At 35.4% G+C, this 24920-nt stretch overlaps 1 protein-coding gene across 1 annotated transcript in view; it reads left to right on the top strand.

The window, feature by feature from the left end:
• LOC138333638 (thrombospondin type-1 domain-containing protein 4-like) overlaps positions 1 to 24920 on the top strand; it is a 97631-nt gene that overhangs the window by 62630 nt on the left and 10081 nt on the right. The window contains exons 2-6 of the mRNA XM_069282141.1: positions 17675 to 17864; positions 18785 to 18954; positions 19494 to 20064; positions 20721 to 20850; positions 24295 to 24499. Of these exons, the coding sequence (XP_069138242.1) occupies positions 17675 to 17864; positions 18785 to 18954; positions 19494 to 20064; positions 20721 to 20850; positions 24295 to 24499 (1266 nt within the window). The remainder of the gene's footprint in view (positions 1 to 17674; positions 17865 to 18784; positions 18955 to 19493; positions 20065 to 20720; positions 20851 to 24294; positions 24500 to 24920) is intronic.

Genomic DNA, 24920 nt, shown 5'->3' with positions numbered 1-24920 from the left:
CACAGGATTGACCTTGACCTTTATTCAAAGTCACAATTGGTATCGCAGTGATTTAACATTTTCAACAAAGTTGTATCAATAACTAAGTGGACAGGAGATCTGCTAAAAATAAAGAGCTATGTCGTCTGTTCAAATGAGTGACCTTGTGACCTTGACCTTCATTCAAATTCACAGGGGTCAAAATGGTGCTTGCTATTCATGGGACTGTAATCAGAGAACTCAAATTAACAAACATATAACAAAACAATATATTCTATTTTCACAATACAACTCACATCATTTATTCAAGTTTTTTTTACACCTAGTATTCATTTATCTGTCCAGCCATTTTGAAAAGGATTTGTGTAACAAAACAATATAATGGATGGCCAAAATTCAGTGAAGATCATATCGATAGTTGAGATTATTATTGTTTTGTTTAGTATTAAGACCTTGTGAAGGCTATTGAATGTTTTGGTTGGTGATGTCTGTATTTTAAGGTAATGTGTTAGCTATTGTACCTAAGGGTGTGATTTATGTGTCCAGAGGGATGTCGTGGAGGGGAAGAGGCATAGAGAATGTCTGTGATGGTTTGTGGATTTCAATCTAACACCAAACTAACACAGATAGAGGAGACTGGCCCCAGAGAAATAATTTGGTAGGTTCTCAATGTCCGTCCAAGGCGAGAATGATACAGAAGTCACAGGTTCAGGTCATTTGGGAACAAGATTGATTGAGTATATTGTAAACACGCCACTAATAATCAGGACCATTTTTGTTTGTATGTATTCCCAAGGCGTACAACTTCTACCGGGCTACAAAGGATAAATACTCAAGTGTTATAATGCATTCTTTTTACTAAATATGAGAGAATTCATATTTTTATATATATATATATATATGGTGCTGCAATGGCTGAGAGGTTACGATGCCACGACATATTTGCGCAAAGCCCTCCACCTCTGGGTCTCTAATTTGAATTCCATGTAGGCCAGTTGCCAGGTACTGACTACATTTCTCTGTGTATAATTTCAACTTTCCTCCATCAACAAACCTTGCATGACCCTGAATGTTAAAACGACATTAAGCTAACCAACCAAAAATTCTATATTATCGACATCAATATTTAATATTTTTTCTTTCCCAACCATTATGCAGGCAAACCATTGGTAGGATTATATATTTCCTATTTGATTGTCTTCTGCTATATCACAGTATAACACATATGTATGGCTGTTTTAAAGACAGGCATGCAGGTTCAGCTAATGATAGAAAGTTATATTGAGAGCTGTGATCATCGGCCTACAGGTCTGAGGGTCATTGAAGGTGAAGGTCACTGTTACTTATATTTTTAAATTTTAGTGACGAGCAACTTTTGTGAAATTTGGGACGCATCCATTTTTTTTAAACCTTAAAGTTGTATGGTCTTGGACTTGTTGTATTTTTGGCATAGAAAAAGTATTTAAAGTGATCTACATATTTTTCTCCGCCTCTCTAAGTTTTAAACTTTTGATATTTACTGACATTTGTAAAGTTTGTATTCGCAAAGTTACTAAACAATTAATTTAGAATATTGATTTTTAACATGTACACCTTTAGAATAACTCGGAAGTATCCGAACTGTTCCGATCTATTCTGATCTGTAAGGGTATTGCCAATATTGACCACATGATACGGCTCAGGAAGTTCCGATCCTAACGGGTATCGCCGATGTCAGTCACGTGACGCAACTTGGTTAACATGGCTTTGACTGTGGCGGTTCTTTAAAAACGTGTGATATTTCATGCAATATTTACCGCTATGTCAATAGTATATTGGTGCTTTCATGGATCTGAACCATCATATATAAGCATCCATATTCACACATTGTATGTCTTATGACAGTTTGTGATGGTGAAAATTACAAGAAATACAGCTTTTAAGGACACATTCACTTTTGTATAATTCAACTTTTATATAATTTTACCCAGGGGACAGCAATAGATTGATAGATGGAATATCTATATCCTTTGATACATGAAATACAATGCTGATATACACAAAAAATGCACAGTACATTAACTGGATTTTCGAAGGATTGTGCCCACTCAAAATTATGGAGATCAACCAGTAAAGCTGGCAGCAAATTGTTGTTACGGTAGCAGAATTTGACCTTGAATGTATGTCAGAATCATAGGAATTCAGACTCAGGATTCACATATGTGGACTTTAGGACTTATGTCCATGCACTTTTGTGGAATTCTGGACACGTCATCTTTTGTGGAATTCTTGTTTATGTCCGAGGCTTTTGTACACTCCTATACTGGAAATTAGTTTACGGACATTTGGCTCATGTCGAGGTAAACAATCTGGCAATAACTTGAGTTATCTTAATAGTTCCGATAAGATACACCTAGAGCAGACAACAAGCTAATTATTCATGGATTTAAAAAAAAGTTGGTTTAGTGCATTCACTGGTATTTTAATGTAAAAATTGAATCAGAGAAAAATCTATGTAAAACCACAAATTGCTTCTGATTGGTTGGTAGTTGCCATCATATCAATTGTAGCAATTAACTTTATTTTCTTGACTTGTATTTTACGTATCAGTCTTGGTGCATATTTTTTGTATTTGTGATTATGGCAGATTAATATGGCACAAAATGATAGTAGGAAAAAAATAAACATGACTATGTTTCACAAAATTTGTTCAAGCTATATTATTGTTGGATAAACGAGATAAATATGACCTTATAATTTGTAATCAAAGAATGTTTACTTTGTATTTATCATAATTACATACATTCTCATATCGTCAAGGGTCCAGTGTTGTCAAAATGAAGATCTCATCCTGGTTGCCGACCGGATTCTTAAACTGGACTTTATGCATAACAGCAGTTCTACCAAATCAACACAAGTGAATACATCAGAGAAAAAAAATTTTCTAAACATTATGTTATAACATTAATATGTATATAAAAATATGAAAAAAGTTATTTTAAAGTGGTATTATTTTGATGTAAACTCTACAGTAGTTGAGAGATAAAATTGAAAATTAGAAATAAGATACTATGAAAGTTGGAATTTTCATAAAATTTCTCACACAAACGAGAGAAACAGGAGATTTTTGGAAATATCAGGACCTATGAGGGTCATCATTTTCAAACATGGATACTTTGAATTTTTGCTTTAAATTTATCAATATACAGCTGTTTTTTGCCATATCAGTCAACAGAGAAAGCTCTTTTCTCAAGGTCCATTCCTATGCAGGAAAGTTGAAACAGTTTTCCACTTGTACTGCCGGGATTGGAAAATTCCTCCACCCCCTCTCCACCCTCTAAAATGACATCAGAATACAAGAATAAAGAAAAATTGTCAGGTTAATGAATGAATTGCCCAGCACCACACAGTTGTTCTAGTCTAGTAACAGGTACTTGTTAATGATCCAACGTGTGAAAAATTTTTATGTCGCCACTAACAAAGACAAAAGAGAAGTGATGAAATATGTATGAAGACCATTAAACCAAAGGGCTACACAAATTAGCTGGGGTTGCCTCCCCTGGTGTCTATTGACTTCTGTAGTGTACAGGATACAAATTAGGTAAGTTGATTACTCCCTTTTGTATATTACCTTTGAAATTACTCAGTTGTCTCCCTTCTCTATGTTTCATCTCCAAAACTAGCCTGTTGTGCCTCCTTTACTAAAAGTCACATCTTAATATAATTGCCTCCCCTTGTATACAATATATTATCTACAAATCGTGTCCGTTGTCTCCCCTTCTCTCAGAAATAAGCCACCTTTGAAGCATAGATAGTTGTCCCTCCTTGTCTATAAGTCACTTTAAAGCTGGTCACTTGTCTCCCCTTGTCTATAAGTCATCTTTAAAGCTAGTCAGTTGTCTACCCATGTCTATAAATGATCTTTAAAGCTAGCCAGTTATCTCCCTTTATCTATAAGTCATCTTTAAAGCTAGCCAGTTGTCTCCCCTTGTCTATAAGTCATCTTTAAAGCTAGCCAGTTGTCTCCCCTTGTCTATAAGTCATCTTTAAAGCTGGTCGGTTGTCTCCCCTTGTCTATAAGTCATCTTTAAAGCTAGCCAGTTGTCTCCCCTTGTCTATAAGTCATCTTTAAAGCTAGCCAGTTGTCTCCCCTTGTCTATAAGTCATCTTTAAAGCTAGCCAGTTGTCTCCCCTTGTCTATAAGTCATCTTTAAAGCTGGTCGGTTGTCTCCCCTTGTCTATAAGTCATCTTTAAAGCTGGTCGGTTGTCTTCCCTTGTCTATAAGTCATCTTTAAAGCTAGCCAGTTGTCTCCCTTTATCTATAAGTCATCTTTAAAGCTAGCCAGTTGTCTCCCCTTGTCTATAAGTCATCTTTAAAGCTAGCCAGTTGTCTCCCCTTGTCTATAAGTCATCTTTAAAGCTAGCCAGTTGTCTCCCCTTGTCTATAAGTCATCTTTAAAGCTAGCCAGTTGTCTCCCCTTGTCTATAAGTCATCTTTAAAGCTAGCCAGTTGTTTCCCTTTATCTATAAGTCATCTTTTAAACCTAGCCAGTTCTCTCCCCCTGTCTATAAGTCATCTTTAAAGCTAGCCAGTTGTCTCCCCTTGTCTATAAGTCATCTTTAAAGCTAGCTAGTTGTCTCCCCTTGTCTATAAGTCATTTTTAAAGCTAGCCAGTTGTCCCATCTTGTCTATAAGTCATCTTTAAAGCTAGTCACTTGCCTTCTATTGTTTTTAAGTCACCTCTTATTTTAGTTTGTTGTCTCCCCTTGTCTCTATATGTCACCTTTGTGTCCCCTTGACTATACGTCACATTTAAAGCAAGTTATTTATCTCCATTTTCTGTACTATATATCTCTTATAAACCTATTTAGTTGTCTTCTCTTGTCTATACACTATGTCACCTATAAATTTTGTCAATGGTCTCCCCTGGTCTAAGCAATATAGCACCCTTAAAAATAGTTAGTTGTCTTCCATTTTCTACAAAAGAAAATATTGTCCCTTCAATATAATCTGTTTTTATGTTAATGCATACATCCTTGGCTTATTTTTTAATAAGACTTTGGAAAAAACAGAATAATCAAAGACTTATAATAAATATTATAAGTAATATTTTTTTAATACGACAGAACAACTCAAGACTTATGATATTGGTCAGTATAGCCACAGAGTAAACTGTAATCAGCATACCTAAACTAGCCATGTTGTTGACATAGCCTACAATTAGTGATGTGTCTTATAACAAATCAGTTACAATTAGGACCAATTGAACCCTGACTTGATTCTAATTACACAACTCTCTGAAGGAATCAATACCCGACTTCATTAATTCAGCTGAACTACTGATACAGGTTGTGTACATTTACATCACCAGGAGGCATGTGTTATATCCGGCGAGGAAAATAGCAGTTACGTCCAATATTATCGGTCAATAGCCAGATAATATCGGTCAATTCTCTCAAAAAGATATTATTTTACTTCGGTTGTACATAATGATGTCTGTACAGTTGCATTGTTGTATTATTTCCCTCGGTCCCCTGAGAATCGCTATAACATGTTTTACCGTTAACACACATGTACCAATTATAATGTAACACAAAATATTCATGCCTTTCATCACATATTGCATATCATATGTACCAGACACAAGTGTGAATGTTTTTGTGTCTGATATTTATCATCAAACAATGTAACTTGTTACCTATATAGCTGAATACTATGCATTTCTCAGGACTCAGGTACTGTAATGTTTTGTTTTGTGTAAATTTGTCTTATGTCCACTTGCCTTCTTGGTCAAAGCCAGAGAACCAGCAGAAAAACCATCACTCAGAAGCTACTTACAAACTACAAGAGCTATAGATTAGGTATAATAGAGTACCTGACAGTAAAATGATTCAGCTACTCTGCAATTGTATGCATATAGTTTCAGATTATAAGAAACACATCAACTACAGTGGAACTCAGTTGATACGAAATCGGATAATTCAACAACCCGGCTTAATGTGAAGTACTTTGTTGGTCCCGGCCGAATTCCCTCTTTATCTTTGTTTATAAAAACCTTGGAAAATTAGGATTCTGAAAACCCGAAAAAACTCGGATAATACGAAGTAATTTTTTGGTCTGGATCACTAAAACCATACATAAAATGTTTGTATAGCTCAAAATGAGAATTTTTTGGACGAGATCCCCGAAAATGCTTATTTATTTTTCATTAATCTGCCGTAAAACAGCATTTCAAAAGCCGTTTCAAACTACAAAAAACATGGGAAAACTGTTTAATGTTTTACAACACAGAACTAAGTATATCTACATACATACCAAGTAAAGAGACCGTCAGTAGACTTGCGGACTCGCTTAACTTGGATAAATGAAAGTTTCATCCCGGTCCCTTCTCAGTTTGTATTAACCGAGTTCCACTGTAAATTGTGATAGATGATACCTTGTACTGTTTGTTGTCTCGACAATGAATGTTCATGTTGCAGTTTTTCTGGGTGGCATAGTGATCATCAACAACTACGGAGTAATTAATTAACAAGATTATTACAGACCACGTTATGGGAATTACCATTTAATTAATTAATTTAGAATTGTTCAGGAAGTGATGATAAGTATGCACGGTTTGTTTACAGTTACATATTTAAACATTAAATTGCCTTCTTGGGGGATTTATGGTCCTATAATTCTCCCAGGATTGCAGACAAATCGAAAATGTCCCCTTTTTGGTTGATAAGGTTATATAGTGTCAGTCCTGAGCAAATGGAAATATTATCATATATGCGATTTAAACAGAAACTGATCACTAATATTAAAATTTCAAAAGTTATTTCGTATGAGATATGTACCTTTAATAAAGAAATAATGAATATTCATTAGATGTACTTTTACCATGCAATCATGATAACGCCGTAAAAATTGAAGGTATCAACAACAATGCAGTAGTTATGCCACATGTATTCATGACAATAATTAATCAGTGTACTTATTGAATGGGTTTGCGATTTAAATATGTTGATGTAGTGATAGAATGTTTGTTGGGTGGATCTGTGATTTAAATAGAAACTGATCACCGATATCCAGACATGCCATGTCCAATCACTGACCACTTGCTCTGATGCTCATTAAGGGTGCAGAAATTCAAATTACATCACATAAAATTACGCAAATAAATCCTTTGAAAATTCATTTACCAAGCAATTTCCCAAAGCCTACAAGATAATTGAGTTATTTCATAAATTTGTTTTAGTAATAGAAGTATGGTTTTATCAACATTAAATTGCAGTCTGAATTTACAATTATTGACTCGGTCTGAGGTGTATAGCTGATATGATTAGATATGAATTTAGCGAGATTGATTACAATTTGTTAAAGCATGTGAAATATCAAATTATACCAGGCACATATTTGATATCATGGCTAATTAGAAGTTGGGTTCATGAATATCAGTTTGCAAAAAAAAAAAAAAAAACACTATTTTTTCCTTAACAAATAGTAGCAATACTTTCTTCACCATATCACCAGTCGTTAAAAGTCTCTTTAAGGTAAGATAGCCTAAAGATATGATCGTAACATTGCACCAAAAACAGGTTCATTAAACTGAGTGACCTTGACCTCACTGCACAGGGATAAAACAAATTAAAACTTCAAATGATTTCTACCTCATTTAGTGCAGCCCTGCAGTAGAATGTGCAGCGCTTGACATCTTATTTGTAAGAAAACTTACATTCTTTGTGACACCTGGCATTTAAGAAATGAGACAGAGAGATAAAAAAAGGTCAAAGTGCACACCATCAATTAGGTTCAACATTCTGTGATATGTTTGATGCGAATGCAGGTCACATGACCTGTGAACATGTTCCGTAAATATTTGTCAGGGGCACTTAGCAGTGATATTTTCTATTTAAAATGTTGTTCCTATGAGTTTATAATAGTGTTGGATGATTCAAAAAGAAGAAAACAGTAGAACCTATCTTAGCCATTTGTAACCTCTGTAAAAGACCACCTGCATAATAAGACCACCTGCTAACTAAGACCACTTTTTAGGGTACCAATTAACCATTTATAACCCAATTTACCCTGTGTATAAAGACCACTTTGTAATAAAGACCACTTTTTCATTGGGTTGTCTAATGAACAGGTTTAGATATAAGTGTTATGTTTTGTCATCTTGTTACCATGGAAAATGGGAAAAGGGACGAGTGCATCAATACACAGTATATAATATCAAATGAGTGCATGTTCAGTTTTCAAAGTAAACCCATTCATCCCCCTATCAAAATTATGATATAAGATATTTTGTTATACCCAGCTTTCCCATGATATATGAAGGTGGAAGGGGTATCATATACTAGTTTGTTATCCATTACTTGTTGCTCACTCTAGTGTAGTTATTCTGAATTTGCACATTGCAGAGTTATCTTCCCTTGCAGATAGGCATTGATCATTCGTCATGTGTTTGGAAGCGTAACGTCATACTCTTTTAGAGAAAATGATTTGAGTTCCGCTGACAAAACAATGACATCACAATGGAAACCTATCCACAAGGGAGATAACTCTGTAATATACATTAAGACAGAATTATATGTCCTATGTATCCAAGAGTCTCATTGCGTCCCGTTCCTATATCGTATTGATATTTCTAGCCACTTTTTTGTGGATGTTTATATCATATAGTGAATGCTTTAATATGTATAAATGGTTATCTAACACAACCAACAAAATTATTTCTCGTGACGTTTCTATCGTTTTCTTCATCATATGTTAATCACCATGGCCAGTACAATGTGTTAAAGGCCCACTACCTTTTCGAATGGCTTTTAATTTTTAAAATGGGAATGTAAAACGAGACTGTAATTTTGTAGAGTCGAAAAAGATATTGACTTACTGTTAATACTATACTTATCATTGCCTTCTGAACAATTTGATTAAAATAAATAAAATGTTAATTTTCATAACGCGGGTCGTCTTATGTTTCCCGTTGTCGTCCTAAATACTGTATGTTCGTTGACTATCACTGCGCCAGATGGCAAAACAGTGATATAAATCTCCACTGCTGTCATATTTTACACAGGAGTTCTTGCATATATTTGGTGTTGTAACCTCATCTTAAGCCATTGATATGCATTTTCTAATGTTAATAATGTTTTTTGAGAAACCTTTAAATTTTACTCCGGAAAGGTAGTGGGCCTTTAAAACTGAGAAGGTATGTTGGTACGAGGTGGAAACCACAGTGTGTTAAAACGAAATGGTAAACCGTCAATACTTTCATAAAGCTTGAATACAAATGTCACCTTCTCCAGCTGGATTTCTAGAAGTTGTGTCATCTTCAGTTCTCTCTGTATTTATATGAAAAAATATTTCAAAAAATTCATTCACATCGTCAGTGATAAATTGTTTAGATATCAAAGTTCTTTTATTGAGCACACTTAGAGAAATTGATATTTTCTTTAAATACTTTGGTGTAGAGTGAAGACACTGTCATGCTGAGATTTGTAGTATCGATTACCCTCGCATCTGTCAGATTGTCCAAAGATATTCAATTATATTACCAAGCGTTTTGTCAAACTTAAACATTAGAGGTATAAAAATTACATTTCAGAAGGAGCAGTTCCATTTATTTTGGGGAATTTTTAAAACTATTTGAATGGATTTTGAATTTAGGGAGATAAATTGTCAATGCATTTACTTTTGACATTACAGTTTTAGTTATTTTTCACCTATTCACCCCCAAAATTTCATAATGAACTGTTCCAGTAAGAGAATTAGGAGATTCCAAATTTGTCATCAGGGGTTTTATGGGTATAATGTTTAAAGATTCAAGGTTGGACCTGAAGACTGATGATGTTATATGAGTATGTCGTATCAAATGCATGAAGACGCTGATGTATCGGTGGTCGTGTTCATCCGAAACCCGAGATAAAAAAAATTTGTACCTCACTGCAGGTTGTCATTGATTGTAGCCAGTCAGTGTGGGTGTGTAGTTAAATTACCTTGTAGGTTACCAATAATGATGTGTAATGATATTATCATAGATCTGTGATTGATTGGGAATCAGATTTATCTGACATGATATCTGTTTAAATTATACCGTCATCTTAGCTTCACACTGTCAAGCCATCAGGTGAAAACAGTTAAGTATACCAGGTACCAGGAGGATATGCAAAGTCGTTTTAGTACTGGCATGATGACAGCATGTAATTAGGCTTACAAATAGTAATAACAACTTGGCGGTGCACAGCTTTTCAATGGCAGATTAAGTAACATGACTTTTTCTCATTTATCAATATTCCCAGTTGTAATTTACAAACAAATTGATCTGTTTGACTCTCAAATTCTTTTATGTGTATGAATAATATGTGCATTATGAACTTAAAATCAATCATAATTTTGTAAATGGGAAAAACATCTTTTTATTTTCATATACTTTTGCCATTGTAATGCCCTTTAGGTATATTATTATTCCAGTGAAGGCAAGAGACCTGATTACGGGCAAGTAGTTTAAACTAGGATGAAGGACAATCAACTTCATTCAAATGAATGACCTTGACATTATTCAATGTCGGTCAGGAATGGAATAAGCAACTTTTAAATTGTAACAACTAAATTTAAAGGCCCATTACCTTTCCGAAACGGTTTTTGATTTTTAAAATGGGAATGTAAAACGAGATTGATAATTTTGTAGAGTTGCAAAAGTTATTAACTTAACGTTAATACTACACTTATTATCACCTCCTAAACAATTTAATTAAAATAAATAAAATGTTAATTTTCATAACGCGGGTCGTCTTATGTTTCCCCGTCGTCCTAAATACCGTGCGGTAGTTGGCTATCACTGCGGCAGACGGTAAAACAGCGAAATGACTCTCCATTGTTATCATATATACGCAGGAAATCTTGCATATGTTTGGTGTTGTAACCTCATCTTAGGCCATCGGTATATATTTTCTGAGGTTATTAATGTTTTTAAGAAATCTATATATTTTGCTGCGGAAAGGTAGTGGGACTTTAATGCTCTATAAAATCAGTTAGGCAATTATAGAGCATTTTAGATCTAATATCTGAGTGTATAGGTGTCAATCAGATGAATTAACCACAAAATTCACAACCATTACTACTTCAGATATCGTAGATAAACATACAAAAGATACATCATGAATTCACGGAATGTAGGTTTATCTGATATTGAGATACATGCTTTAATAGCAAAAATACATTCACTGATATTTAAAGCAAAAAATCATGGAATAAATTGTATCTGTTCCTTTTTACCTCTCTAGTATCATATATAGGCCAAGAGAAATGTCATGGCTGACATGGAAATTATACATCTGTATAAATTATATCTATATATGTGGGTTGCAGGTAAAAGCATAAATTCTGCAGTGATTTGAGATTTCGGCAGATAACCTTTAGATGACAGTATGGAGTGCTGTGACTTTAAAAGCTGTTGACATTACCAACTTAGCTTTTTAAAACTTTTGTGTAATAGCTTTGTTCTTTATATAGATATAAGATACTGTGTTTGTTGACTTAGAAACTAAAAAGATCGGGATTTATATGTTGTGTACTCAACATTTCACAGTATGCAGTATTGGCTAAATCAATAGTATTACTTCAAAAGGAAACCAAACAGACATGCTGTGTATAAAACTAAAAATAAAAGAAAAGATGCCTAGTAATGAAAAAATGTGGTAATAGAAAGTCAGTGTTGTGCAAATATTCAAATACACACAAAAAACGTAACCAAAAAATTTTTTTTAAAACAAAACATGAAAAATGCAAAGATACAATGTATCTGCAGCATAGTTATATTATATTCGTATTTATGCCATTGTTGTGAAATGAAAAGGGGGCATTTACAGATGTGCCTGCAGATATAGATAGTTGGTAAAAGCCAGAATGCTCAGAGAAAAACCACATACACTACTTGGCATCTGCCCCATGTGGAGTTTGAACTCGCCATTCACAAGTAGTTATATGTCAGGACATCTTTACCTCTCAGTCACTACAACCCCAAAACCGCTGCATTTTTTATTCCAATTTTCACCAAAAAAATAAGTGGAATGGACTTGTATCAAACAAAACAAAAAATAAAGGTTTGATTAGTTTAACGTCCTATTAACAGCCAGGTTCATTTAAGGACATGCCAGGTTTGTTGGTGGAGGAAAGCCGGAGTACCCAGAGAAAAACCACTGACCAGTGGCCAGTACCTGGCAACTGCCCCACATGGGATTTCGAACTCGCGACCCAGAGGTGTAGGGCATGTGGTAATATGTCGGTACAGCTTAAACCACTAGGCCACCGTGGCTCCTTGTATCAAACAAAACAAAAAATAAAGGTTTTTGTCTTCCTCTTGAAAATACCCTACTGGTGTCATGTATGGGTGACATGAATGTACAAGTTACTCTGTGAGTATGCTGGTTTATGTAATCGGGACAATCAGGGTGTTAACTACGTTTGTTGCTAATACTGCACAGTAAAAGGGAATGATGGATAACGGGTGATATGTATATATATTTAGTGTGTTTTATATGAAAACAGCTCGTCTATCTTGGAGGTGGACACGTTTTATGTATAATCACAATCTGTGTGAGCTAACTGGTAATTAATGATGGCATCCATTCGTAATCGTATAATGACCAAGATTGAGACACACAGAATCACACCCTTGAATACCGTGCACCCGTTTGTATATAAACAACTGACACTTACAGGGATATCTTACATGTATATTTAGTGTATTTTATGAGATCTAGTGTATGGATGAGAGAATCATGGGAAATTTTATGTATTATGTGAATTTGTTTGTATCATGGATGATTTGGTGTATGATAGGGGATTTTGTGTACTATATGGAAATTTCATTACTGAAAAAGAGATAAGAAATTTTCTAGTGTCTTGTGGGAGATTTAGTGTATGAGTGGGATATTCATTGTAATAACAGAGATTCTATGTATTTTAGTGTTTTATAGGTGATTTGGTGCATGGCAGCATTCAGAATCATAGAAGATTAAGTGTATTATGAAATTGAATTTGATAAGAATACTGTTTTTATAACATGAGATATAAAATTTGAAATGACGTTGATCCATATGATTACCCCTTTAAGAAGACAGGTTGAAGAATGGTGTGTAAAACATATCAGTCTATCACTTGTCTCCTGCTCTCAGGAGAATAGTATGTTATTGATTGTCCCAGACAAAATGAATGGCTTATTACCATGAGCAACAACAACTTAAACCACGACTGCAGGGCTATGACAAGGACATTGGCAGTTGCTCCAAACCATAATTATTATAACTGTACCACCTACCCCCACCACCACCTCCCTCCCATAACGACAACAAGTGAAAGCATGACTACAGAACAGTGATTGGCCAGAGCTTTGGCAGTTGGCTCTATTGACCCATGGCATGCAAACAAAGATTGTTAAGGTCAAAGTAAACATAACAATGGTTGAACATGGTCAAAGCCAACACAACCATGGTTGGACATGGTCAAAGCCAACACAACCATGGTTGGACATGGTCAAAGCCAACGCAATCATTGTTGGATGCAGACAAAGTAAACATAACAATGGTTGAACATGGTCAAAGCCAACACAACCATGGTTGGACATGGTCAAAGCCAACACAATCATTGTTGGATGCAGACAAAGTAAACATAACAATGGTTGGACATGGTCAAAGCCAACACAACCATGGTTGGACATGGTCAAAGCCAACACAACATGGTGATGCGACATGGTCAAAGCCAACACAAACAATGGTTGGACATGGTCAAAGCCAACACAATCATGGTTGGACATGGTCAAAGCCAACACAATCATTGTTGGATGCAACAAAAACAAACATGGTTGGACATGGTCAAAGCCAACACAACCATGGTTGGACATGGTCAAAGCCAACACAATCATTGTTGGATGCAGACAAAGTAAACATAACAATGGTTGGACATGGTCAAAGCCAACACAACCATGGTTGGACATGGTCAAAGCCAACACAATCATTGTTGGACATGGTCAAAAAAACAACACAACCATGGTTGGACATGGTCAAAGCCAACACAACCATGGTTGGACATGGTCAAAGCCAACACAATCATTGTTGGATGCAGACAAAGTAAACATAACAATGGTTGGACATGGTCAAAGCCAACACAATCATTGTTGGACATGGTCAAAGTTAACAAAATCATGGTTGGACACGGTCAAAGTTAACAAAATCATGGTTGGACTCGGATGGCCAAAGTCAAAACAACCATGGTTGATCTCGGATGGCCAAAGTCAAAACAACCATGGTTGATATTATAAGTCACAGTCAATACAACCATGGCTGGACATATTCAAAGCCATCACAGCCATGGTCTTTAGGATATCATTAAGGTATCTGAGGTCCAATGTGGTTTTGCCACACAAGTTTTACTATGACAAGAGCAATAGGTTTTAGAAGATTGTATTCTGCTTACTATTGTTGTTATAAAGCTGCTAGTCATGAGCAAAAATTTAACACACATTTTCCTGAAACGAATTTCAAGGTAAAAATGTTCAAGCTGAGATAAATCTTAATTGTCTTAGGCATTTGTTTCTTTATATAGATATTTGAATGCTAAACATTGGTGTTACAAATCACTGAGTGCTCTCCTTATAGTTTTTTGTTTTGCCAATAAAGTGATGCTTAAAATGGAGCAGAAAAATGCCTTTGCAAACCCACAAATCAATCATAATTGACACCCAGATTTTACCATCTGCTGCTATGAAGTCTAGATTTAGTCTTGATTCTAATGCTCAGATTTCGCTCTTCATTGTTCTGAAGTCCATTCACAATTGTTGCCTGTCAGCTCATTCACAATAGAAACTTTCATTTTAGTTTTGATATGAAGTCTTATCAGTATTTGATGCCTATGCACTTTTTCTCCTCTCCTGATCTGAAAATTTCATTCAATTGCGTTGATGCCATCATCGCCACAGTTATAGATTTACCGATATTTGATCTTGATGTCATATAATTTATTATCTATTTAAACTTTCACATAAATCAGTTACAGTCTTGTAAGCTGTCCAATTTGAGTATTAAACAATTTGGTAAAAATCCATGGAATTCACAAAGAGATGGATGCTAAGATTTCTGGCGATTAAAGTCTATGCAGTTTACTCACACATGTAGGAGGGTATTTTTCATTAAAATAGATAGCAAAAATTGAATTAAATTTTCAATGTTAATAGGGACACATACTACGCGTTTATAGAAGTTTTATGGAGATACTTGCATTATATTTAATAGAGAAAGAAATATTTTGGGTATGTAATACAAAGATAGGTACACCGCAGGACTAAGGCACCCGACTGTCCACACCATAATCACTTATGTAATAAAGCATAAAACCAGGGATTTAATGATCATACTTATATTGTCTACACAACTGCTTTCTCCTTTCAACATCTATGCTAGAAATTTCAGAAGGTATCATAATTCATGAACTTTATGTAAAACTATTTAAACTTGCACTGGCCCGACTTGTAGTGTGAGAGAAAGCGAGATTAGATAATGCAGGTTTTATGCCTTTGTCGTACAGATGGTAAAAGAATTTGTAACAAGTTTATCAAAAATTCTGGTATCAAGTTTCCAGACATAATAGCTGCTGTCTACCTTTTAAATATTTAGGAATCAGCCTAAATGCATTTTATATATATTTTGCATGTCATCGTGACATTAATTTGTGTGTTGAGCATTAAACCAAGAAAGGCAACTCTTATTGTATGCTCATACTGTACCTCAAGTTAATTAAGCTTAAGACATTTAGACTCTTTTAAATCAAATCTGTATTAGTCAATTAACAGGTACAAAATGTGTTGTTTTTTCTTAAATTTAATTTTGTTTGACTACCTGGTGCTTGAAATTGTCTTAGACATTTTCTTTCTCTTCTAATAATCAACAATAGTTATGTCTCCTTTTATTACCATTTTGGATCAATTTTCCTGATAATGAAGCATAAATCCAAATTGTATATTTTTTCGATCTATTGAGGTGATGACGACTCATGATCAGTTGAACTCGTACGTCTTTTCCTGTATGATATAGCATTCATGTGAAACCATTTATAACAGGAGTGGAGAAACTGTAGCAGTCATACAGGGCTTGAACCTAGGACGAAACCTCCAAACACTAGCTGAATTAATGCTCTACCGGTTTAGCTACCTGGTCACCGATGATTGGCCCAGTCCAATCCCACTATCCTCCTCCCTCATTTTTCAAAGTCTTTGCTCTTGACACTTCTTTTGGGATTTTTAAGTCACCTGAGACAAAGTCCCAAGTGACCTTTGCTAATCGCCTTTTGGTGTCCGTCGTCGTGCGTCATGTGTCCCTAAACAATTTACATTTTCGTCTTCTTCCTCAAAATCGCCGAAGCAATTTCAATGAAATTTTGCACAAACCTTCTGAGGCATAAGGCCAATCAAAATTGTGAATTATATGACCCAAACCCCCGAGGGGGCTGTGGGAGGGGCCAAAAGGGATAAAATGGCTAAAATTTCAAAAATCTTCTTCTCTACTCACAGATGTGGTAGAATCAAATACTGTTCATAGATAGAAAGTTCTTAAGGTCCTTTACAAAAATTGTAAATTATATGACCCTGGGGTCTCAGGTTTCCCCCTGGGGAGGGGGTTAAGTTTGTTTTAGTTTATAAAGGGAAAACACATTTTTGAGCATTATTTGGTCATTTGTAATAGGAAATTAGTCAAATGTTGTCAGAAATATTCCTATGAAATGGCCATTGAATCCTATTAACAAAATGTCCATGACTGACCCCCAGGGGCCTTAGGGGTGGGGCCAAAATGGGTCAAATAGGCTAAAACTTCAAAAATCTTCTTCTGAAATCATGGAACTGGTAGAATCAAATACTGTGTGATCTTCATAGATTGGAAGGTCTTTCAAGGCTTTTTAAAATTGTGAATTTCATGGCCCTGGGATCTCAAATTTTCCCCCGGGAAGCGGGTCAAAATTACTAAAGTTTATATAGGAAAAACACATTTATGAACATTATTTGCTTAGTTTTAAGAGAAAATAAGTCCAACTGGGTTAGAATTATTAGCCTGAAATAGCATATTAACACCATATCCATATTGGTCCTGGCTGACCCCCAGGGACCAGAGGGGCAGGGCCAAAATGGGTCAAAATGGCTGAAATTTCAAAAATCATCTTCTGAATTCACAGGTTTGATGGAACCAAATAATCTTCATAGATCAAAAAGTGAAATTTATAAAATCACTGACACTGACTGACTTCTAGTTAGGTTTTGTTGTTTAACGTTGGAATTTTAATGCATAGATGTTTGGTAACATAATACACTAACTATCTAAATGAAAAACAAAAAATAAAAATTCTAATACGAAGGTTCAACTTTAAAGTTTATTCTAATTTGTAAATACCTTTTACAGATTTGAATCAACTTTGCAATGCTCTTTCTATATCAGCACTCAGGTGATCGTCAAGGCCTCTTGGGCCTCTTGTAATTGGATTTGCACCAATTCTGTATCAGTAAAGAAAATGTGGTGGTAAGACCAGATGCTCTGTAGAGTGAGCTACCTGGTCTCTGATCATCTGCCTGGTCCAATTCAAATACCCATATACCATATTTGATATTTGTCACTTTTAATGAGATTATCTGTACTTTATCGTAACACCTGGATTTTTAACACATAAATATGTTTACCATTTAACAGGTATGGTGTTCCATGGTAAGGAGTGAGACGACCTGTTCCCTATGTGACCGGGGTATACTACAGTGTCAGAAGATCTCGGGGATCTATGCTGTGAAGTTCCTAAGTGAGGGCTACCATCCTGTGGTAGATATACCAGCAGGGGCATGCAACATCAATATCACCGAAATCAAAAACAGCAGGAACTACCTTGGTACGTAGTCTGTGTTCACTCATAATTACATAGTTATCCACCTTTGTGGGTAAAATATTAATTTGGAATTCATGTGTTTGTGAACCAAACATAATACTCTCCAGAGAATTTGGCTCTCAAAATAATGGCATCACAATGGATACCTACCTGAAGGGGTAAGGGAGGTAACTCTGCATAATGCAAGGACGAAAAAGGATTATGATTGATTCTTCTGCAACAAAATGACCACAATTACCCTATCATATAACATGGAGTGATATCAAAGCCACAGATTAACTGTTTAGGGAAATATCTATGACAGAGACTATACATTAAGGAGGGTAGTCGACACCCTAAGGGAGATAATTCTTACACAAATCACAAGCAGATTATAAATATCCTCAAGGAAATAAATGCAATATAAATCTAGAAATGTTTGTAAAACATAAAAACTCCTTCCATCATATTACAAGTAGATCCAATGAAATAGTGTATGATTGCCAATCTAATTAATGTGACAATACACATAAGTGACCATGGTTACTGAGTGGTTAAGTCTGTCCCATCACTTTACCATTTATCCTCCACCTCTGGATTGTAAGGTTCAAATTCTATATAGGGCAGTTAATACCAGTTACTAGCTGCAGGTTGGTGGATTTTCTCTGGTTACTCTGGTTTCCTCCACCATCTAAATTTAATTGGCCCGTCCTTAAACAACCCTGTCTGTACTATAGGTTAATTATATAAGGGTGTTAAACTTATCAAACAAAAAACAAAATGGGGTACTAGGATATATATATATAAAGGGAGATAAATCTAATACAAGCAATAAAAGATAATTGACAACCTTAGGTTAACTTAGGTTATTTTTCTGCATTAAGAAATATGTCATTTTAAAAACATTTTTGTGAATCCCACATGTTTATATCTCGATTTTACAGCTCTGAAAGTTAAGAACGGACACTGGATATTAAATGGCCGATGGACACAACAGGAGCCTGGACTGTTCCCTGGACCGGGGACCCAGTTTAGGTATGACACGGACAACTCCAGGTGTCCTAACGAGTGTATCTGGGGACGAGGACCACTCACACACAAGGTCACTGTACAGGTAGGTCTAACTCATTACTGTATTTATTAATTAATCACCATTCATCATTGTAAATTACAACAAGGATTTTTTTTTCTTTTCTTAAACATAATACTCAACATCACTTTGTGGATTCCCACCTCTCTCGATCTATGCTTAGTTGCTCCTTTGACCAAATCAATACAGTCATTATCTGTTAATTACCATTCCTTGTGAGTACGATATACCGTATTGTAAATTACAATTACAAAGTTTTTCGCTCACTTAAGCGAAGGTGAGTGATACATGCCCTATGTGCCTCTTGTTTATAGACTTAATACACAACTTTATGGCATCCCACCCTCCCTTTTTTCCACCTTTCTCCACCTTTGTCTGGCTGCCTGTTTGCCTTATCCAGAAAAGGGAGAAAAATCTAATTCTCAGTTTGGACAGTTTGTTACAACCTACTATTATTAGAGCTATATTGTATGTAATCTTTTATTATGTTTGAATATACATGTGCATGTGTGCACACACTAATTCTGTTTCTTTTTTTGTGTGGTTTTTTTATTCCCTCCCAGCTATCATCATACACAAGGACAAATGAAGGTATCACATACGAGTTCACCCTGCCCCCTGGTGTAGAGTATACACCTCCAACAAATCTCGCCCCTGTGCGTCAGAACGCTCACAGACATCGTCACCATCATCGTCGTCGTCAACACCACTCATCATCAAACTCACAAAATCTATCCAGCACCCCTCAGGACCATAATGTAGAACTTTCTAGTGTAAAAAGTATTCCAAGATTTTCTCAACAATCGGTTGTGCAGCCATCTACATATTCAGGGTCAAATGTTCGAGTCGACCAACAGCAACAGCCAGGAAATATTCGACTGCAACCTCATCCTGAATATGTATCACCCGTGGAAACGAATTCAGGTTACCAGGCATTAGGGTCAGCTAAACATAGTGTTAGATACGGAGTTATTCCTCAGTATGCTGACCACACGGAAGAACTGACCACTGTGGACAGAGAGACAAGTCGGCCACTAGAGATCCCGACCGGTGCTGGAAATTCTCTTGTCCTCCAAAGTCTGTACTCATGGAGGATTAGTGGTTTTACCGCCTGTACTCACACCTGTGGATCAGGTAAAGTAACTGTACTCACACCGGTGGATCAGGTAAAGTAACTGTACTCTCACCTGTGGATTAGGTAAAGTAACTGTACTCACTGTACTCACACCGGTGGATCAGGTAAAGTAACTGTACTCTCACCTGTGGATTAGGTAAAGTAACTGTACTCACACCTGTGGATCAGGTATTGCAGCTATAGAAACACTGAGCAACCTGCCGTGTAGTATTGCCTGGTTTGTCACAGAATGTACTAGTTCTTACAAGGTTACCTCCCCTTAAGTTTGAAACTCGAGCTATTATAGCACCTTTAGAATCCATTTAAAGCTCGATCCATTTAAAGCTCGATCAGTTTCATTGATGATTTCAATGTTGTAGAGACTTATGGATTGTTTCCAATGATTTCTAAGTTAAGTTTCTTAAATATTAATCCATTTTGATTAATATTGAACATAGACACCGTACAAAATGACCAACATTGCTTATACTCATATTTATAAAAAAAAATCCTTTTCTTCTTCATATTGACCTGTATCTTTATTTTGAAGATAATTGACTTTTGATGGTCAAAATCTTCAGGAAAAAGTTCCATTTCTTCCTTTATTATAATCTAATACGTACAGCTCATTAGATATTTTAATCCAGATATCTTACTTTGTCGGATACCTGTACAGGTACACAAGAGACAGAGATTGTCTGTGTGCTGAAGACGACCCAGGTCCAGGTAACAGACGACAACTGTGATGTATCACTACGCCCCCTCAAACAGACCGTCAGATGTAATAAGTCACCATGTCCGCCACAGTGAGTTAATTGTTTATCCTAATTCACAAACACTCTATGCTTGTGATGAATTGTATCAGTTACTATAATGTTCATTATGTAGTTGAAATTGTATTCTGACTTTGTAGGATATAGAGTTATCTGTCCTTGCAGGTAGGTGTCTATTGTGATATTATCATTTTTGAGCGAAAATCATACAAGGACAGGAAACTCTGTAATATGCAAATACAGAATAGATATCATTATGATATATGATTCAATGGTCAGAGAATCATATGGGTGCATTCCAATGTAATTTTGCTGTATATCATTGTGTATCTGAGCCTACAAATGATTAAGAAAATATTTTACTATACCCAGGTAGTTTCATAATACTTATCAAGTGAAACAATTAACACACAGCATTTTATTAAAATGATTTATACTCTAAAATAATCAGCAAACAACATATTCGACCCTATGAGCACCCAATCCACCCTTTTTGAAGCTTCAATTTTACTGACCTCAATTTAAATGCAGAACAAAAATATGAAAACCAAAAATTTCTTTATTTGATTTCTATAAGTAGCACCCAAGACACTTATTGGGTCAGATAATGTGTGTTATATTCTGGTAAGTGTCTTTTGTCAAGGTGATGTTTTCCACATCACTGCCAGCCTAAGGAAAGATACATAGACTGACACCTTATATGACAAAAAGAATGTTTTCCCAAGCTGAATTCTTTTACAACTTTAACCTGTGCTTTTGTGATTTAACTGCAGGTTTTTCGTATAAATTAATGTAGAATTAAAATCAACTTCAATGTAATTGGTATCAGATTGTAAAGAATAAAATTTTGTCTCTTTTTTTTGTGAATGCATGTTGAAACATTTCTCTTGCACAACGAGACATTGATATGAAAATTGCCATCATTAGATGGATATGTAATTGTAGCATCACATTTTAAAACTCAGACATTATTACAATATCATGAGATGCTAATTGATGTAATAGATGAGTTTGAAATGTATTTACCTGAAACCTAATCATACCTGTAACACTATGTTTATCCATACACTCGAATGACATGTAAACAGAATTGACACTATCATACCTGGTAGTTTTTTTTACGTAATTACCTGTGACATGTATATAGGATGACATTATAGAGCTACCTGATGGCTTCACCTGTTGACGAGTTGATGGGAAGGCAGGTAAGTTTAAACATGGAGGTGGGACGTTTTACCGCCCATTCAGTACATGCGACCTTGTCTTGGTGACAAGATTACATAGATTAACATGTACCTGATACAGGGGAACATGCCGCCCACCGGAGGTTTTTATAGTGCAACTTACAACTCTCACACAGGTATCAAATAGGTGACATGGACAGGTGAAAAAACACAGGTGAAAATTAACGTCTCAGGTCTAATCCATGGTAAGATATGCCATTAGTTAGTTTGACTGGAAACGTTTGTCCCTATCTGGCTGTGAACATTTCATAGACCTCTATCGATGCATTGGGTGACTTCTCTCAAACAAGAACTTGCATGGGTGGTCCAGATCCAATGCTACTTTATCACAGTTGCTTTTCATGATATATGATTAGATTTGTAAAGTTTCCTAACCAGACTTCAACAAGTATATAGGGTCACCTGGCCAACCATGTGGGCATTCGAAGATTCTACAGTTAATTTCCTAGCTTCCACATTAAGACTTACATCTTGCATGGTCATGCAATTAAATAATGTTGTAAGCTTTTTAGGGCAACAGAAATATGATATTGTAAATTAACTTCTTATTTGTTTTACATTCTTACAGCCGATTGAGATAATTTAAGGATAAAAGTTTTGTACTGCAGCCATCTTTTTTTTATTCTTTCATGCATATATCATCTTGACCAGATCACATATATACATAGAGATTGGCAACTCCTCCATTTTTACGACTGGCAGATGTACCTCTGTTTTTGCTTAGAGCTTTTTAGATTAACTCTTAAATAGTTGAATATAAAAGAATAACATTGATATGTTGTAAAAGTTCAGTAATTTTCAGATGGTTTTTGTACGACTTTGGATAGAAAAAGTAATATTTTAACTTGTTTATTAATAAAAGAAAACACACTTCCGGTTTTGAATGCCTGATTTCCGGAAAAAACAGGTAAAATTGCCTATTTTCGTGCTTTCAAAAATCATATTAAATAACATCAATCGGGAAAACTGATCACATCAAACCACGATATTTGTTTAAACTTTATGTTGATGCAAAAATATCATGTTTTAAAGAATACACTTAAAAGTAGTTAGCCAAGGCAAAATGCCTATAAACCGGAGGTCCCTCTGCCTGTCAACAAAGACAAAGAAGGAGTTTCCAATCTCTATGTATATATGTTTCTGTCTTGACTAGCCTATCACTTTTTACATTCTTATATATATAAGAGTTAGTTCCCTTCGTTTTACTGAAGTTCAATGTAGCATCACAGTAATATAATTAGGTCACAACATCACAGGTTGTAGGTCAGCTACCAGAAGTAGCTCAACATGACATACATTTTATCTTTGACCTATACTTAAAACGTATTTAAAAGAACTGGAGCTAAGCATTTGTAATTGTGCCAGGTAGTATTATACAAATATTGACCTGTTGTCAGGTGGATTCGGTGATTTATCAACTCGAGGAAGTGATATTACCAGAGGCCAAAGGCCGAGCGTTATATCGCTTTTGAGGGTTGATAAATCACTGTATCCACCTGAAAACAGGTCGATATCTGTTTTATTATATGGCATTTACATGATGTAAACTATTTGACTACATGTATATGTACATTGTTTTCCTTTTCTTGATATTGAGTAGCCCTTCTCCCCGGTATTCAATATTCCTGTTGAATAATTTTGAAGGGGAAAATGAAGACTGATAATAGCAATAAAATAGAGAAAACACCACTTGATACATTTTACTTATTATTTGAAAAACCTGACAAAAATGTACACACAAATATTGGCAGGGTCACCTTGTTTCCAGTAAACCTGCTGCTCTCTGTCATTATTATATAATCTCGCTGAATGATGACTTCACAATAGATATTTAACGTCACGGAAATTCCCTTTACGCTATATTTGGGTACAACCTGGACCCATTGGAATCTTATATCAACCTGTGGAGTGATTGTGACATCATTTTACATGACGTCATAATGCAAAATTTCTTAAATTGGGTACCATCTGGGGGTTTTGGAATCTTATATCAACCTGGGATGATATCACAATGCATCGTGCAGAATTTTCTGGTGGATATCGTATTGTATCGTGGCGGGAAAGTGTAGTTTCAGCCAATCAGGAGAGAGCAAAACACACAGCCATATAAGAAATATATATATCTGTATCAACAAAGTGTAACAATGTGTATTGATATCAGGAATCTATAGAAAATCCTGCAATGTCACCACGTTTTAGATACGTAAGTGATCAAAGGACCCTGATTTTGTAGGTGGGAGCTCCATCCCTGGTCGGACTGCTCCGTGACATGTGGGCGGGGCACACAATCACGCCGAGTGGAGTGTCGCAGAAGAATCTCCGGAGAGAACCAGATCAGTGTTTCCGCGTCACTCTGTGATGCAAATGAAAAGCCTGCCATTGTACAGCAGTGTGAAAATGATCCCTGTACACGATGGAGGACTGGGAACTGGGGACAGGTACTGTAATCCTTATGTAACAATAAGTATAGAGGGGTGATTATGTTTTATTTCCTTCAGTAGCAGCCAGGGAAATATAAAGTCTACTAACTAAGTTTAATAAGATGGAGAAAAGCCTTAGAACCTGAATAAAGAGAAAGCTAACAATATATCTGAATTATAATTATGACAAATGGGACTGAGTGTTTAAAAGATATTTTTCATTGTTTATTTTATTATAATGACTGATTCCTGAATTTATGAAACTTGAAAACTGAACTGAATAGGTGCCACGTGTGTTTGTGAATTTATTATAATTTTAATTGACAATTTGTTTGAATTGGCACATTTCAGTTCAATCCTGTTGATGCAATAAATGTCTTAAATTGTGTTAAAAAATGATTAGTTAATTAATGATATTATATACAATTTAAATGATTTA

The sequence above is a fragment of the Argopecten irradians genome, chromosome 10 (assembly GCF_041381155.1).
Source record: "Argopecten irradians isolate NY chromosome 10, Ai_NY, whole genome shotgun sequence".
NCBI classification, from domain to species: domain Eukaryota; kingdom Metazoa; phylum Mollusca; class Bivalvia; order Pectinida; family Pectinidae; genus Argopecten; species Argopecten irradians.
Note: the sequence above shows the minus strand (reverse complement) of the source record. Positions and strands in the feature narration are given on the sequence as shown.